This window comes from Calonectris borealis, chromosome 2 (genome assembly GCF_964195595.1).
Source record: "Calonectris borealis chromosome 2, bCalBor7.hap1.2, whole genome shotgun sequence".
Taxonomy (NCBI): Eukaryota; Metazoa; Chordata; class Aves; order Procellariiformes; family Procellariidae; genus Calonectris; species Calonectris borealis.
In genome coordinates, this window is record NC_134313.1 from 150407649 (window position 1) to 150423225 (window position 15577).

The 15577-nt window shown below is 37.8% G+C and overlaps 1 protein-coding gene across 1 annotated transcript in view; it reads right to left on the reverse strand.

Annotated features, from left to right (window-relative positions):
• NEBL (nebulette) overlaps positions 1-3997 on the reverse strand; it is a 98231-nt gene extending 94234 nt beyond the window's left edge. Inside the window, exons 1-2 of the mRNA XM_075140866.1 lie at positions 3932-3997; positions 3761-3832 (exon numbers count right to left, since the gene is read on the reverse strand). Of these exons, the coding sequence (XP_074996967.1) occupies positions 3761-3832; positions 3932-3997 (138 nt within the window). The remainder of the gene's footprint in view (positions 1-3760; positions 3833-3931) is intronic.
• Positions 3998-15577: the final 11580 nt, after the last annotated feature.

Genomic DNA, 15577 nt, shown 5'->3' on the forward strand with positions numbered 1-15577 from the left:
ATGGATGTTATATGGCAAGATCAACTTTACAGAACAAGGGCATCCAACCTTTAGGCTGAAGCTTCATGGCTCGCCAGGAAAATTCATCTCACCCATGGCCTGTTCCATCAGCCTTTTTCACAGGGGAAAAGCAGGAGGAGACTGTGGGCTAAAGGAAAGGCTCCGATGGTAACAGCTTAATCCAAGCAGCCCCCTTTCCTTTGTATTCAGGGGCACATATTGATCTAACTTTCATATGAATGTACTCAAAGAACTGTTCTTAATATCTTAACATCAACGATATAACCATGTTGACAGTCATCATGCCAAGATCCATTATAGAACTGTCATCTCTCAAAGACCCATTTAAGCTTAGAAAAGCCACAAAAAGGTCTGAACCTTCCTATCTAGCTCTTATGCTAGACCAAAAGGGAACTTTTTTCCACTAAGGATTCCCTTTCCAATCCTACATTTCTTAATTTATAATCTCTCATAAGACCAAGAGCTGTGTCAGACCACAGATCCGTCTACTACAAAATCCTCTCTCTGTGGCCACAGAAACCTAGAGAAAAGCATGAGAACACGGCAAGCATACATTATTATTGCCCCGCAGTATTTTACTAGCCTCCAGCAATTTGGACCTCAAAGTCCTCCTGAGTTAGAGGCTGTGACTAGTAATGGTGAGTCCAGAGGAACAGCTCCACCCTGAATTAGGTGGTCACAACCCTATTGGTATGAGTGGAAAAGCACTCTGTTTCTGCACTTGACTCTAGGTCTCTTTGGCCCTTGCTTTATAACACAGAGACATGCTAAAGCAAAGTTGGACTCCGTACAAGGACAGTTAAATGGCAAGTAGTACGCCTTTTTGTTACAGGGTAAAAGAAGCACTGGTACCATACATTACCAAAATTCAGCAGAATCTTCAGAAGCAGAGTGTCTGCCTCTCTACCAAAAAGGATTATGATAGTTTGGTCAATGATCATTTTATTCATACAATAATTCCCCTCTCTGCTTATAACAGTATTCACAACATCACACCACACAATCAAAACACAGAACAGATGAAAATATACCAAAATATAAGTAATACAAGCAAATGGACAGGCTCAATTTCAATATGGAAGAGAAAAGGCCTGGAAAGGAAGGTAATTCATATAAATCAAACACACATGACAGTTTTGAAAACATCTGTGGAGTAAAACTGCATAATGGAAGGAGAGTAAATGAAATGGCTTTAGGGAGAAACAATCCAGGGGGTACCACAGCCACAGAACAAACATCTGCCAACCTCAAATGAAAACAGGGATTTCCTCAAGAACCGGAGCACATAAACACTTCACAACTTCCCCTACGTACAGTTCAAGGCTGACAGTTACACATGCACTAAGGACTGCCATTGCAATACTTTTTTAAAACCATATTGCCAAATTAAAGTCAGCCTGCAAAGAATGCAGGGCAAGCATAATGCAACCCCAGTATCTCAGTCATGAGCACTCCTGGCGCTGCATTCTGATGGAGGAACTGTGCTGACAGCTCCACTGGCAGAAAAGGACAATCACCCTGTTTCGTGGTCAGCAAGGACACAGGCTGCCGTCCCAAGGTCATCTTAGGGCCAAACTGCACGCCCTATAAAACCATTGTACACATAAAATGTACAGATGTACACCAATAATATATCCACACAAACAGCAGTTTGTGCAAAGATTCATGCTAAAAAGGATAAAGAATATATAAAAAGTTCTGAATGTCAATGAGTCAAAAATCAAAGGCAAGAATGCAAACTTCTTGCAGTTTATTGGCCTCCACAACGAAGTGTGTGGGGTGAGGATCTTATCCCACAGCATACTGCTCATAAGAAATTCCAATTACAGGAAAAATTCTGGGAAACAAAATTCACCCCCTATACATATGCGTATTCCATTCAAGCCAATGAAGAAACACGTACTGATTTCAGCAAAGGCTGAATAAGGCTCCAAAACTGGATGCCATTTTTGAACAGAGTCTCTTCTTTGAAATTAAATTGGTCTAGACCATTACATATTACTAGTGCTTTGAAAGCATTAATGACACTTTGCCATTACGCTTTACATATCTCAAGGAAAATCTAATACACCTCCAGGCTAAACGCGTCACAAGCTTTCAGCTGAAGCCCACATCCCTGAACCATTACAGGCTTCAGGAACCTGCCTTGACATAGTTATTCAACTTAGCTCCCAAGCCTCTGCAGAAAATCAGAGAAAACACAGCCATTCCATGTATCAGTTCACAACAACAGCCAACACCACTCCTAATGGGTATACAGCACAATAATAATTCCTTTTCAATTAAAGAAAATAATTTCTTCAGCATTTTTCAAGGAGTTTTTGCCTTTAAGAACAGCAACCATGTTTAGAAACAAGTTGCACGGAAGCAATAAATGTATTTTGGGTCAGATAAATGCTCCAGGTCCATTTTCATTTTGGCCTTTACATGAGTTGACAGGCACTTATTGTACCATATGCCATTCTTTTCCCAAAGAAAGCATGTAGATAACCATCAGTAAAAATATTAATAATCTCTACTACTTCCTAAAGTAGCTCGAGATTACAAGGGAGCCATCTTGGTAGCTTCTCTTAAGGATCTATCCAATTTTCAGCACACTGTGTGAAAATTAAAGTATTACCAGATGGTGTATGGACAAAGAGGAAACTTTGACCTTGTCAAGTCACACTTTCAAGCAGCATTGTAACACCTACACATCCCAGACACTGTTTTTCTGAGTTACCTATTCTTTTCTGATACGTAACCCCTAATAATTTATACCTTAATTGTAGAATCTGTATGTTCTATTCTTATAAAATCAACAAACTCATTCACCTTGAACAATAACATCGCGAATCTAAATATCAGATTACAACAAAAGCCAGACATCATTTTTTGGTTTCTTTAGAACAACACTTGTTAAAGCAAGTCACTCTCTCCTCAGTAACGTCTCCTCTGCTGCCAGCCACCATCCTCGCAGGAGAAATATCACTCTAACTCCCATTCACATGAAGGGACAAAGTTACTCTTCAGACACACTTTCCCAGAGGGTCACAGAAATAAACTTCCACCAAGGTAAATCTGATACTGTTATGTTGAAGCAATTGGATCTCCTCCAACTTAAAATGTCTTGGATCCAATCTAAGATGTTTATATAATGTCTATATCTGATTGACAGTTTTAAAAATCTATAGTAACTAAGTCAAGACTTTGCTAGCTAAATAATTTTTAAAGATATTCTTGTATTTCAGTGGATTCTTCCTATAAATGCAAGTCAATAATAATATGCTAAGCAGTTTTGAGCATCTATCATCACAGACCAATAGATTACACTCAAAATTTGTCTGTTTTATTTTTATCCTCCCTCCTTACAGCTATGTATACTGGCACCCAGTTCTGTTCTAACCAATCAAACTTCACAGGATTAGGCTATAACTAGAAAAAATACTGCATTTTCCTGATGAAATCAGCCAAGGTTTTGTCATGGGAGACACCCTCCGCTGAGACCCACTTTTTGGAACATTGTCTTTCCTAGGGCCTGTGCTTCCTACCGTCCAAGCGCTCTGAAAAGCTCATCCTTCTGCGGCTGATGATTTAAGGTACCAGAGTAGGCTTTTCTATTATTTTGTGTGCTTTTATATTTGAGCCTTGGATGGGCACATGCTGCACTGTACATACCTGAAAAAATACGTATCGTAAATATAAAGCCACTAGAAAGAGAAATGCAAATGTAAGGATGCAAACAGTCACCGTCACTTACATCACTTATTATTTCACTGCATTTTCGGGCCAGTTCCATATTTCTGTCCTCAATAACAGGCTTGAGGAAGACCTATAAGAGAAAGGTAATCATACTGTTACCCTTTTAGACAGTAGAAGGTAACAGTAGAAGGAAATATGTACTTTTCAAAGCTACTGGTGTTTAACTCACCTTTTCTTCTTCCTCCCCATCCTCATTTTCATCTTCCCTGAAATCCTGAATGACAGAGACTCGCATTTTAATACTTTGCAGAAAACAACAATGAAAACTCTAAAAAGGTTCAGCGCTGCAGGAAACAGCTCAGACCCTACAGCACGCCTGGAATCAATGCTTCGTTTGTGTCCTCCCCTGCACTTAACTCTACCAAGGCTCCTTCCTTATTTAGACAGCACTTGACAATCTTTATCTGAACAATTCAGTGTGAGTGAACTGAAAGGCATTGCAGATGGCCTTGCTAGCTATCAGCTGCAGCAGAGCTAATGCTTTCTTACAGATAAAATATAATTAAATGACCTATCCCAGTCAACTATTTTTAAAATGACTATCAACACACTTAATTAAAATACTGTGATGCAGTTAATTCATAACATAAGTAATTTAGTAAAATTAACAGGCTTAAAAGGGGAAGTTTGACTCTAAGTTTATGGGAAAACTGCCCAGTTCTAAGATTCAAGGCATCAACAACTCCAAAACCAGTTATCACAAAACTTTATTTTGTTGGTCCAATAATAGAGCTTTTTGATTAAAAAAGCACACTATTCTTGTTTTCCAGTAGATATAACTGCTAGTATATTTTTCAGCAAATACTCCCTTTTCCACAAAGCTTATAAAATCCCTTACATGCTTTCCATATCACGTCAGCTGGAGGTTAAACCTGTACATACATAGATACAAACATGTCTGTATACTTACAAGTATACATGGTTATGTATTTACACAAACATGCATGTTCCTTCACTGTTAAAAACTGTCACGGTCTGTAGTCTCAAAACCAACCTTTTTCAGTATGAAGTCACTGACTCCAGCTGCAATGAAACTGAACATATCCTTATGTCGATGGATACAGTGTCACAGTGTTTGCTTCTGTAAAACAAGCAAGGAGGTATTACAGGACCAGTTGGAGTAACCAGCATTTTAACATTATTTTTTCTTTCCAGACGGTAGCTCGTATACTTCTCATTTTATAGAGGTCATGATTTTGAACTTCACCTAGCAAAGTGATTCACCACTACACAGCTTTGCAATCAGGAAAAGATATAAGGAATGTGTGCTCTTAAAAAAACCTCTGCAAAGAATCTTAAGTACTTGTGCTCAAACACAATGTACTTAGAGCTTATTTTAAAACACACATTTCCTTAGAAAAAGAAACATTTCAAAGAAGAGGAAACATACAGCATTTGACTTAGTTACAGTCTGAACATTTGAAAAAAAATATTAAGAACAAAAGCACAAACTGCTTTCAGCCTACAATAATCAAGGGACAGAATTCTTTATACATTAATAGTACAGAAAGCTTCAAGATTTTCCATTCCGCTATTTCAAATATAAGCTCCTAAAGTTCAGATTTGGATTGGCATTGCTGAAGTTCAGGCTGAAACCTAGAAGTCTGGTTTGTATAGGTGAGAATTACCTGTAATTCATGCTGACTACGTTTGGAGCTCAGGATGTTTGTGGAAACAAATGGTTTAGTCTTATAAGATGGGTATTCACAGTAACAGGTCATTTTTGAAGATTATGGCCACCGCAAATATATTCCTGAACAACAGACTCATGCATGATTTCAAGGACCACATGTTAAGGAGACAGAGTACCTACAAAAGTGCCAGACAGAAATGCAGCACCAAGGCTTCATTTGGGGATTTTTGTGATAATATTGCAAATACTATATTCTTCCAGCACAGTTAATTTCCCTTTCCTTCCTACATTTAATAAATTTTTTAAGTGGAGACATTGAAAAATATTTAAGAGGGTAGAGAAGAGCTATTAGTAGCTGCAAAGCTTGCTGAATATGGGGAAATCTTTTGCTATTTTTTGCACCGGAAAGCAAATACGGCCAAAATGACAAAGTCAAAACTGTTCGGGTTTTAGGGGAAAAGGCGGGTGTTCAGCTTTTTAACATGCTTACATTATATCTGGTGGTTTTTCAGCAGCTGAACATACCAAAATTTAGATATTAATTGTGGTTTTCCTGCAATGGTTTCTGTATAATAAAGATCTGCTTTCCCTTTAGCATGATCCCTTTCGGTCAGCCCAGAAGTGGTCAGGCAGTTGGACTAGATGATCATTGTAGGTCCCTTCCAACTGAAATATTCTATTCTATTCTATTCTGTGATCTTTAACTGCTTTGATAGAATTCATTTTTTCCCGCTTTTGCATGATCTGGTCAGGCATAACTGAGCGTTCAAATATGCTATGTCCCATGTAACTTCCATAATACAAGGACTGCAAGACAGCTGCTGTAACTCATCACATTAAAGAAAAATATAATACTATGCGCAAAGGGAGTAAGGGAAAAAATATCACAGTATCAACTAACCATACAAAAGTTATTCAAAATGGCACTCTTCACATAACAGATGCAGTAAGAGACTATATGACACAGAAACCTGCCTCTCTTTTTTTCACCCTCCTCAAAACACTGAATACTGTCAGATAACATTCACTGTGGAATAAAGCAAGCCTGAAAGTTAAATATATCCAGATATAATTCAGGGAAGAATTTGTTATGTCCATTTAAGAGTTGCATGGTTTAGAAGTGCATTATGATTCTATTAGCAGCCTGCAGGTCAAGAACAAGCTTAGGTAACTTCGGTAAGAGGCAATAACTAACCTAGGATCAGCGGGCACGTTTGGCATTGCAAATGTTTGTGTATGTTTACAAATGTTTTTAAAACTACTCTAAAAATACTAAATCTAATCTGAATAAAGACCTGGTTAAAATGCTGAGCTTTACATCCCCGAAACAATTATGAAGTATGTTGTATTACCTCTCACCTGCAAAACCTGCGTTTTTACCAAAATCTCCAAACTGACACTTCTGACACACATTTTCCACTGTATATAATGGAATAATCCGTAGTCATTTGCTCTGGCATGAAACAGCACAGATTAAACAAAATTCAATTGTACAGAATTTTAAGAAAACACTGTAACGTCCTGTTAAGCTGTATATAGACAATGTGTGTATGCATACAGAGTATGGCAAAATTAGAATTTATTATTGCATTACAGGTATCTTAATATGCACACAAAGGGGAGAAATGGGTTCTTCAGAGAAGTACCCAACATGAACTCAATCAAATTTTGTAAGGGAATGCTGCATAGCTCCACATTTCTACTTCCAGCCACCCTGCATGGATGTTTCACATCTCAGTTCAAATTTAGCCTTAAGAATTAGGCTATTTTGTTGAAGAAGCTGCAACAAAACCAAAATAACTGTATGTTGTCCAGATTGTTCACAGAACCACAGTATTTGCATTCATACCTTCTCTGCGTATGAACTTTTGATAGAGAAGACAAGCCTTTTAAAAGCAAACTGTATGGTTTATCCTATGACAGGAGACAGCTGAATCTCCCAACATACAGCTATCATTTGATTGTGTCAATATACTATTTTTTTGACACAGAACATTACTCAAGTATTTGGTCTAAGTGCATATCTGCTGAGGAGGCAGAAGGGGAAGAAACATGGGGTACAAAGGAGCCTGAGTCCCCATGAGTGCAAGTTGGCCCAGCATGCGAATGGTTCAGGCGCACAGTTGTGCAGCTTTCCTGCTTTGATCACACACAGCTGTGTCCACATCCGGCCAAAGCTCCACCATCTCCTTTATCAATCTTCTAAGAAATACATTTGGGAGATGTTAGCCCAGAAAGTTAAAAGGCTTCATCTCATTTTTGCCCTGATATACATAACAATTTAGCAGTGACGCTCAGTTCTGTCACTGAACAAACAATACCGTTGGACTTTTTTGGCATAATCCCCAAAAGCCTTCTGAGATCTGCAATATCCACATGTACTGCTGAGCTGAAAGAACTTCTTTACCACTTCACAGAACAGCAGAAACTGTGCTTGTCCTAGAAAAGGTACCAGAAACGTCACAATCTCAAACCTATTTAATGCAGAGTTCCTTATGGGGTACTCGAACATAGGTTGCAAGTTAAGGACCGAGGTATTTCAGCTGGAAAATCTGCACAACATTATAGTGAGAGGTATATACATGTTATGAATATACTCATTTCAATTCTGGACTGAAAACCTAGTAAGAATAGAGGTAGAGTTTTAGTGCTTTAACTATCCTGCTTCCAGTGAGTTAAAAATCAACCCACAGACATCCCTGAAATTAAAATGTTATTTTCTGTTCTCACTGGACAGACACACACATACTGAAATAAGTACAATTAATTCAACATGATGCAGCTGGTGGTCTCTTTTCAAAAAGCACACAAGGCATTTGTAAGCACTGAGATTCAATTACATCTCATTTCTAGAAATACTCATCTATCAGACTGGAAGTTACTAGCAGCCCTGCACAAGGAAGTTCATAGGCTATCAGCACCACAATCACAAACAGAAAGAAAGCGAGGGATCCCAGCCTGCCAATTTTAACCTCCCATGAACATGAAATACCAATTACCATTACCAAAAGAAATTCAAGAGATGGTTCTATACAGAGAAAAAGCTTACCCATAAGCTTGTATCTGTCAGATCATTAACACTGCATTTATCAACAACACTTCAAAACCTGCAAGTATCTCATGGTTCTAAGCTAAGATTTTCATTCAATGAAAGTTACTTTATTTAAGATTTTGGTAAAGCAGAGAGTGGCAATGGTATTTTTAAAGATAAATACACACTCGTGAGGCCATACCTCGAATACTGTGTTCAGTTTTGGGCCCCTCACTACAAGAAGGACATGGAGGTGCCGGAGCATGTCCAGAGAAGGGCAACGAAGCTGGTGAAGGGCCTGGAGCACAAGTCTTATGAGGAGCGGCTGAGGGAACTGGGGTTGTTTAGCCTGGAGAAGAGGAGGCTCAGGGGAGACCTCATGATGCTCTACAACTACCTGAAAGGAGGTTGTAGTAAGGTGGGTGTTGGTCTCTTCTGCCAAGTAACTAGCGATAGGACGAGAGGAAATGGCCTCAAGTTGCATCAAGGGAGGTTTAGATTGGATATTAAGAAAAATTTCTTTACTGAAAGAGTGGTCAGGCCTTGGAACAGGCTGCCCAGGGAAGTGGTGGAGTCACCATCCCTGGAAGTATTTAAAAGACGTGTAGATGTGGCGCTTAGGGACATGGTTTAGTGGGCATGGTGGTGTTGGGTTGATGGTTGGACTCGATGATCTTAGAGGTCTTTTCCAACCTTAATGATTCTATGATTCTATGAGATGTTAGAATACTGATTTGTGAATCCCAGAAAACCTAATGAATTTTCAATGCCTAATAAATACATAAATATAGACATTTTTTGCAAACACATACTCATGGAGACATTGTCTAGCCCAACTGGATCTTGATGACAGAGCATTTAAGATGTCTGTATGGTACAACTAGTTTCACATAATAATACCCAATCTAATCTAGTTATCAGAAGCAGTGTAGCTATGCTAGCATGACACTGCCTGAGTTAATAAATTCCTTCCCACACAGCTAATTATCCTGAGAAATGAACCCATTCAGAAGTGGGAGTATTTATCAGGGCACAAGATTCTGCCATGCAGATGTAACCTTAGCTGTGATCAGCAACAATACATTGAAATAAACCAGCATAAAGCTTTTCCAGATACTAATGTATTCTAAAAAAACCCAAAACCTCAGCTTCATTTTTCTGACAATATTCATAATTGCGTAGTATGTTTGCACAATAGTTTTTAACCCTCAAAGATGGTATTTCCTAAATGGGATATACAGTTTCATCGATTTTTTTCCTAATTTTTCATTTGTCAAGAAATGAAATCCTCAACGATGGACGTATGTGGTGCTTCCACCCCCCGTAATATTTTCAATTTAACCAGAAACCTGAAAAATCTATCGCTCCTACAGCTCTCTTCCCAAGTTGATGCATCACGAGCTGAGATGCCACATTTGACTGCATGGCAACTGTTAATCCACTGTACCTGACATAGCTGTGGCATTTCCCTTTCTTGCCAAGTGTCATAAAGCCCCTTCCCCTTACTCAAGCGCCCAACTAGGTATGAAAGTCCACCAGAGCTAACAGCTCTGGGGCATAGCAGCTGAGGCTCTTCAGCACTCCCCACCTTTTACTAGTGCCATTACAACAATGAATAGTCAAGATATTTATTCCTATTACCTACGAAACTGGAGCCCTGATGCTAGTCCTATACGCTAGTAGTCGAGAGACCTGCACACTAGTCCCCTGTAGTCGGTGGAGAGCAGTACACATCCAGGCTATCCCTCTGCCCTGCAACTTGTGGCTCAGATTTCATAAGGCTGTTCCATGGAAGATGGCTAGAAAATGAAATTACCAGCTGACTAGGTTACTCTGTGAGGTATCCATAAAAGCAAAATCACGTTCAGCAGAAGAGGGATTCAACAGGGAAATTACAGCTTTTCTCTTAGGACTCCTCAAATGCAGAAAAGTTTAGATAATAGATCAAAGTTTTCCATTCAAAAAATTTTCATTTTATCCAAACCTAAATCTTATAGAAGAAAGAGCCAGGACTATACATATATATATGGAAGAAAGAGCCAGGACTATATATATATGGAAGAAAGAGCCAGGATTATACAATAAGAATTTGGAAATTTTACCTTGCTATAAATCACGGCTAAAATTATCAATGATTGTAGGTGAAAGGTATGAAGCCAGTAATAAACAAGTTTTATTTTGCCTCAATAAATCCTAAAAAGCTAAGGATACTCCCTTTCTCCTTTCAGTGACTATATTTCATATACAGCTTACTGTAATCTGAAATAATAGAAAGATATATTTGGCTTACATATAGACTCTTGCAGACATTTTCTTAGCCATATAGACTGGGCATGTGTACTTACCAGGAATTTTTCTTGTGGCATTACTTCGAATTCAACTGCCTGAACTGACAGAATCTCCTGGAGCAGGGAGAGAAAATTGGACCTTTCCTATAAATATAATTTCAGTTGTAATTACATCCACCAGTCTATAACCCTCACTTACTTAACGAATGCATTTTTTTAGAAACTAAACCCATAGTGGTTTATTTTACTTGTATTTAATTGAGGGTTTTTTCCTTCATATTTCTGCATTTCTTGTGTTTTGATAGACCTAATACTGGAACTTCAGCCATGCTCTCTCTGGAGGGAACAATACCGTAAGTAACACAGACCTTTAAAAAACACCTTTATAACTTTACTGTTCTGGAACATTTTATGTTACTATGATTCTCAAGTAAGTAAAATTTGCATCAAATGGCTACAGACAGCTAATGCTAAAACAAAAACTAAGTTCGTCATTGACAGTTATTTAAAATCGTAGCTTTTAAATTTCAGAATAGTCTTCAGAAAATTCCCCAAAAGAGAAAAGATGAAACCAAACAGGTCAGGATAAAAAAAGAAATTTAATGAACACATTTGAAGTAACAGAAGTCACTTGTTCAATGATGAAAAATTTATTCAAGTAACTTCATTTTTTGATCAAGACAAATAATTTCAAGTCATAAATAATTCATGGAGAAGGTATATTTTGAAATATCTTGACACAAAAAGACAAAAATAAAACCGTAATTATGTAAAACATACAATATCCTTATTGTACTTAAAATTACTGATTCTTAAATAGTTCTCATTTGGAGGGAAAAAAAAAAATACTAGCTTACTTTTTTTTTCTACTTTGTGATTTGTGCCCATCGCAAGATTTAAACAAGAAAACAAGTTACACATACTTCGTGTCCAGGATAGTTTAAATCTGGATTGTCACAGTCAAGCTAGCTTCCCTCTTAGCCCACTGTTCCATGCATGACAGGTTAAGACAACTATACACAAGAACTGTACTATGAATTTAGCAGTATATTCGAAGACAAAGCACTTAATATATAAAACACACATTCAGAAAATATCCATAATTTTCAACACAGAGAGTTTATAATGACTGATGGATAGCTCATTCTTTCAGAAAAGCTGCTGTGTCAAAATAGTCTGCTTGAACAGAGTAAATATTATTTTTGAAGTCCTTATATTAGGCTACAATGGATTTGGAAATACAACTGTTAATAACCCTGCATTGAAAAGAACCTTATAGCAAAAAACCCTATGCTAAGGGCTCTCTGGACAGCCTAATCCTGTAATTGAGTTTATGTTGTAATTCAGGAGAGCAACTTACAAGTTCTTAAGCATTGACTACAGTGTTGAAGAAAATACACTAAAAATACAATAGCTAGCAATAATAAGTCACAGGAATGTTAGATCCTTACATACACTCTGTTTAACAATGATATGCACAAGTTTCCATGACAACTGTGACACGATGATAAAAACATTTTCTTCCATCATCCACTGAAAAATACATTTCTGCTTGTATCATTGATGAAGTGGCAAGCAACTAATTTAGAAATGTCAACTTGCATTTAGTAACATATCTTTATATTCAGAGAAATGCACATCATATTTTTAAAGGATTTAATTGAATATCTGAAGCAGATTAAAATGATTCATGATCTGATTTTTTTTAGTCTTTTAAATCAATTTACATAAAACTTTACTTTTTACTTCAGTCATTGTCCATAGTTTAGCTGCAAAATTTCAGCTTAAGAATTTTTTAGCCCCATGGAAATCTCTTTTGTATGGATCAAATAAAAGCTGATGTAGCATTTCCCAAAGAGACAGTGCAGATTTTAGCAGAAGAATACCTTATTTTTAAATTGGCTTCATTTTGCTCCATCATTCACAAAAAATAAGAAAAAACACATAAAGCCCTTCATAAAGCAGTTACATAATTTGCTTTCACATTAGAGCATCATCTTACTTCTAGTCTGAATTGTTTTCTTCAAAACAGTAGTGGACACAAAACTGGCATTTCTTGCTCCAGGCTACTTTATTGTCATTCCTGGGACCTGGTTACCCTTGAAAACAAGCAATTCCAATGAGATCAGTGGAATGTAAACTTGCAGTTACCTCGATACTGTTACTTCCAGGTGAGCATACTTCTCAATCTATAACATACCATCATAATACTTATTAAAACGTCAGTTCTCACATTTTACTATAGGAAAAAATAGTTGCTATAAATTAATAATAAAAATTTAGCCTTACAGTGCTCTTTATATAACACAGTACATCTAAATTACCACATTAAAAGCAAACTGAATCACAGTTCTTCAAATCAAGGAAGGCTAATGCCACATGAAATAACACAGCAAGTACCTTCTGAGAGGAGGAAGGCAAAAGGAATAATATAGCAATGTTTTGTACACTACAAATATCCAGAAATACCATCTTTGGGCATGATCGCTTGTTGCTGTTAATAACATTACAGAACAATAACTACTTTATACTCATACAGCTTCTTGTGGATAAGATTTTAAAGAAGCCTTTGATGGAGAGTACTGACACAGAGCAAGCCAAGTCCTCTCTCTGTCCTCAGGCATTTGAGGACTAGGCTGGAGTCAGGCTTAAGTAAGAACAGCTATGGGTAGCTCTAATTAAGCCTAACCAAAAAACCTGCTCCCGATCATAGTGTTGACTCATGGCTACTTGACAATCACAGTACAGCCAGAGGTTTGGGAGGTGCAGCAGACCTGATTGGGGGAACAAGCTGTCTTAAGTCTCCTTCAAACATCTGGAATTTTGTAAAAAGAATTCAGACCAGGATAAATAACTACTCTATAGAACTGCTCCATGCTATATACCTGACATATGATCATCCTATAATTCTGTTTTACAAGGTGGAGAACAAGGTGCCATGAAGTAAAGCAGCATCTCCACAGTAAGAAAGGAAGCCTGTGATGAATCAAGATTATTTGACTCCCAGCCCTACAGTTTTAATGCTGATATCATAGAGCTTTTCAGCAGGATCTTTTTCAGTGATATTTCTGTTAAGTCATTTCCAGCATAAACTAACTCTTAACTTGTAATACTCTACTTACAGCACTGATGATGGGGGTTTTTCTAGAACATTTTGCTATCTGTTAAAGAAATTTTGGTGTTAATATAACTTAAAAAATAAGAAAGGAAAAAGTGGGAGAAGAACAGAACACAAAGCAGTTTTTCATTTAGGATCTTGCACTAAATTATAATTAGTAAGCGACTGTGTTAATGCACGGCATAGAGTTAGAATAACAGTGTAGTTACTTGTTATGCAAATTAATTTCAATGTCTATTGAGTTATGGGTAGTAACTGTTCGGCATGAAACAAGCAAGATAACCTCTCTGAAACCTGGCATATAGAAAGAGAGAGAAAATACCATGTTCCCTCCTTGCTTTCTGAAATCTAAATTAAAGTTATATTAAGATGTTTTTATGTTGAATTCAAAAGAACAGGTGATATTGAAAAGTTAACTTCAAGTCCAGTTGGGTAAGTTTCTATTTAAATTGCATTTTTGTAAATATTTATTCATTTTTTTACATACATAAACCATCAGCAGAGAATTAATTTATGTTAGGGCCTAAGGCCTAGCTTTGAAGAGCTTTTAGGCTTTTTATCTCTCTGATGATCTCATGGGAAGTCTGAGCCTGCCTTTCAGCAAGAAAACCTCCAAAGCCTGAGGCTGCCTCTGGAAGAATTATATTTGCCTTCAGGTCTGCGGTAAATGTATTTTGGCAGCTTTACACTACAGCTAAAGAAATTTCTCAATCTCATCAGAAAAGTATACGCAATAACGATAATCTGTAATACAAAACTGCAAACCCTGGAGGCGGGAAATGCCTAATCTTACATATATGGATGCTACTTTACAGCCCCAGAAGTAACTACACACTTCACTTCCTTTTCATTTTTTTAAACCATCTTTTTGCAAAATGAAGATGCAGCTATAATGTGCTCTGTGTAGACATTCAAAATATGTCAGACTCAGCTTCCCCAAGCTTATATTTAAATCCTAGGATATTAACACCCAGTACAGCACAGTATTTGACTTATGCTACCCACAGGGGTTTTTTTTAAGATGTTAGAACTTTCTACAGCTAAAAATCAGGTAAAAAATTAATATCGGAGCACAAGTCATGTTAATCTCATGTTGGCTGCAAGGCTAATAATGAGTTTAATCTTATTGTTTCACCATCATTAAACGTACAAACAGGCTTTGGAGCAGAAGCCAGGACCAAGCCACCCTGTCCCTACTGCGTGATAACCACAGCGCTCAGCCAGAGAGCCCTGCTCCCTTCCGAGGCCCTTCTCTGGGCCATGAACCTTATGTTCCTGTCTACACCACGGTACAACTTCGGCAAAATGCCTGTCAGGACCCCCATTACAGTCTGGATTAGGCCACTCAGCTGTGGGCTCGAAAACCCGTTGGGCTGGAAGCAGTATCTCTCACTTCCTAGAGGAATGCCATCACGCCTGAACAAACAGAAAAACGGTCATAAGCCTTCCCCTCTCTAAACACCCGGCCAAGTTTCTGAGCGAGCGTGTTTGCGACACATACACTGCAGCTGCAGAGGCAGGCTCCAAATAGATCTAAAGACTTCGGATAGGGGCTTCTGATGGGATATAAGCAACCGGCAGATGAGGGACCATTTGAAGGGAGGATGTTGAACACCTGCACGATGCTGTAACAAATCTGCAGACTCTGCTCTCTGCTCATACACGTCGTGAGCCAGACTTTTGAAAATGACACTCTCTGCAAGTCTCACCTCAGCAGCCAAATCTTCTGTGGATGCCACAATCTT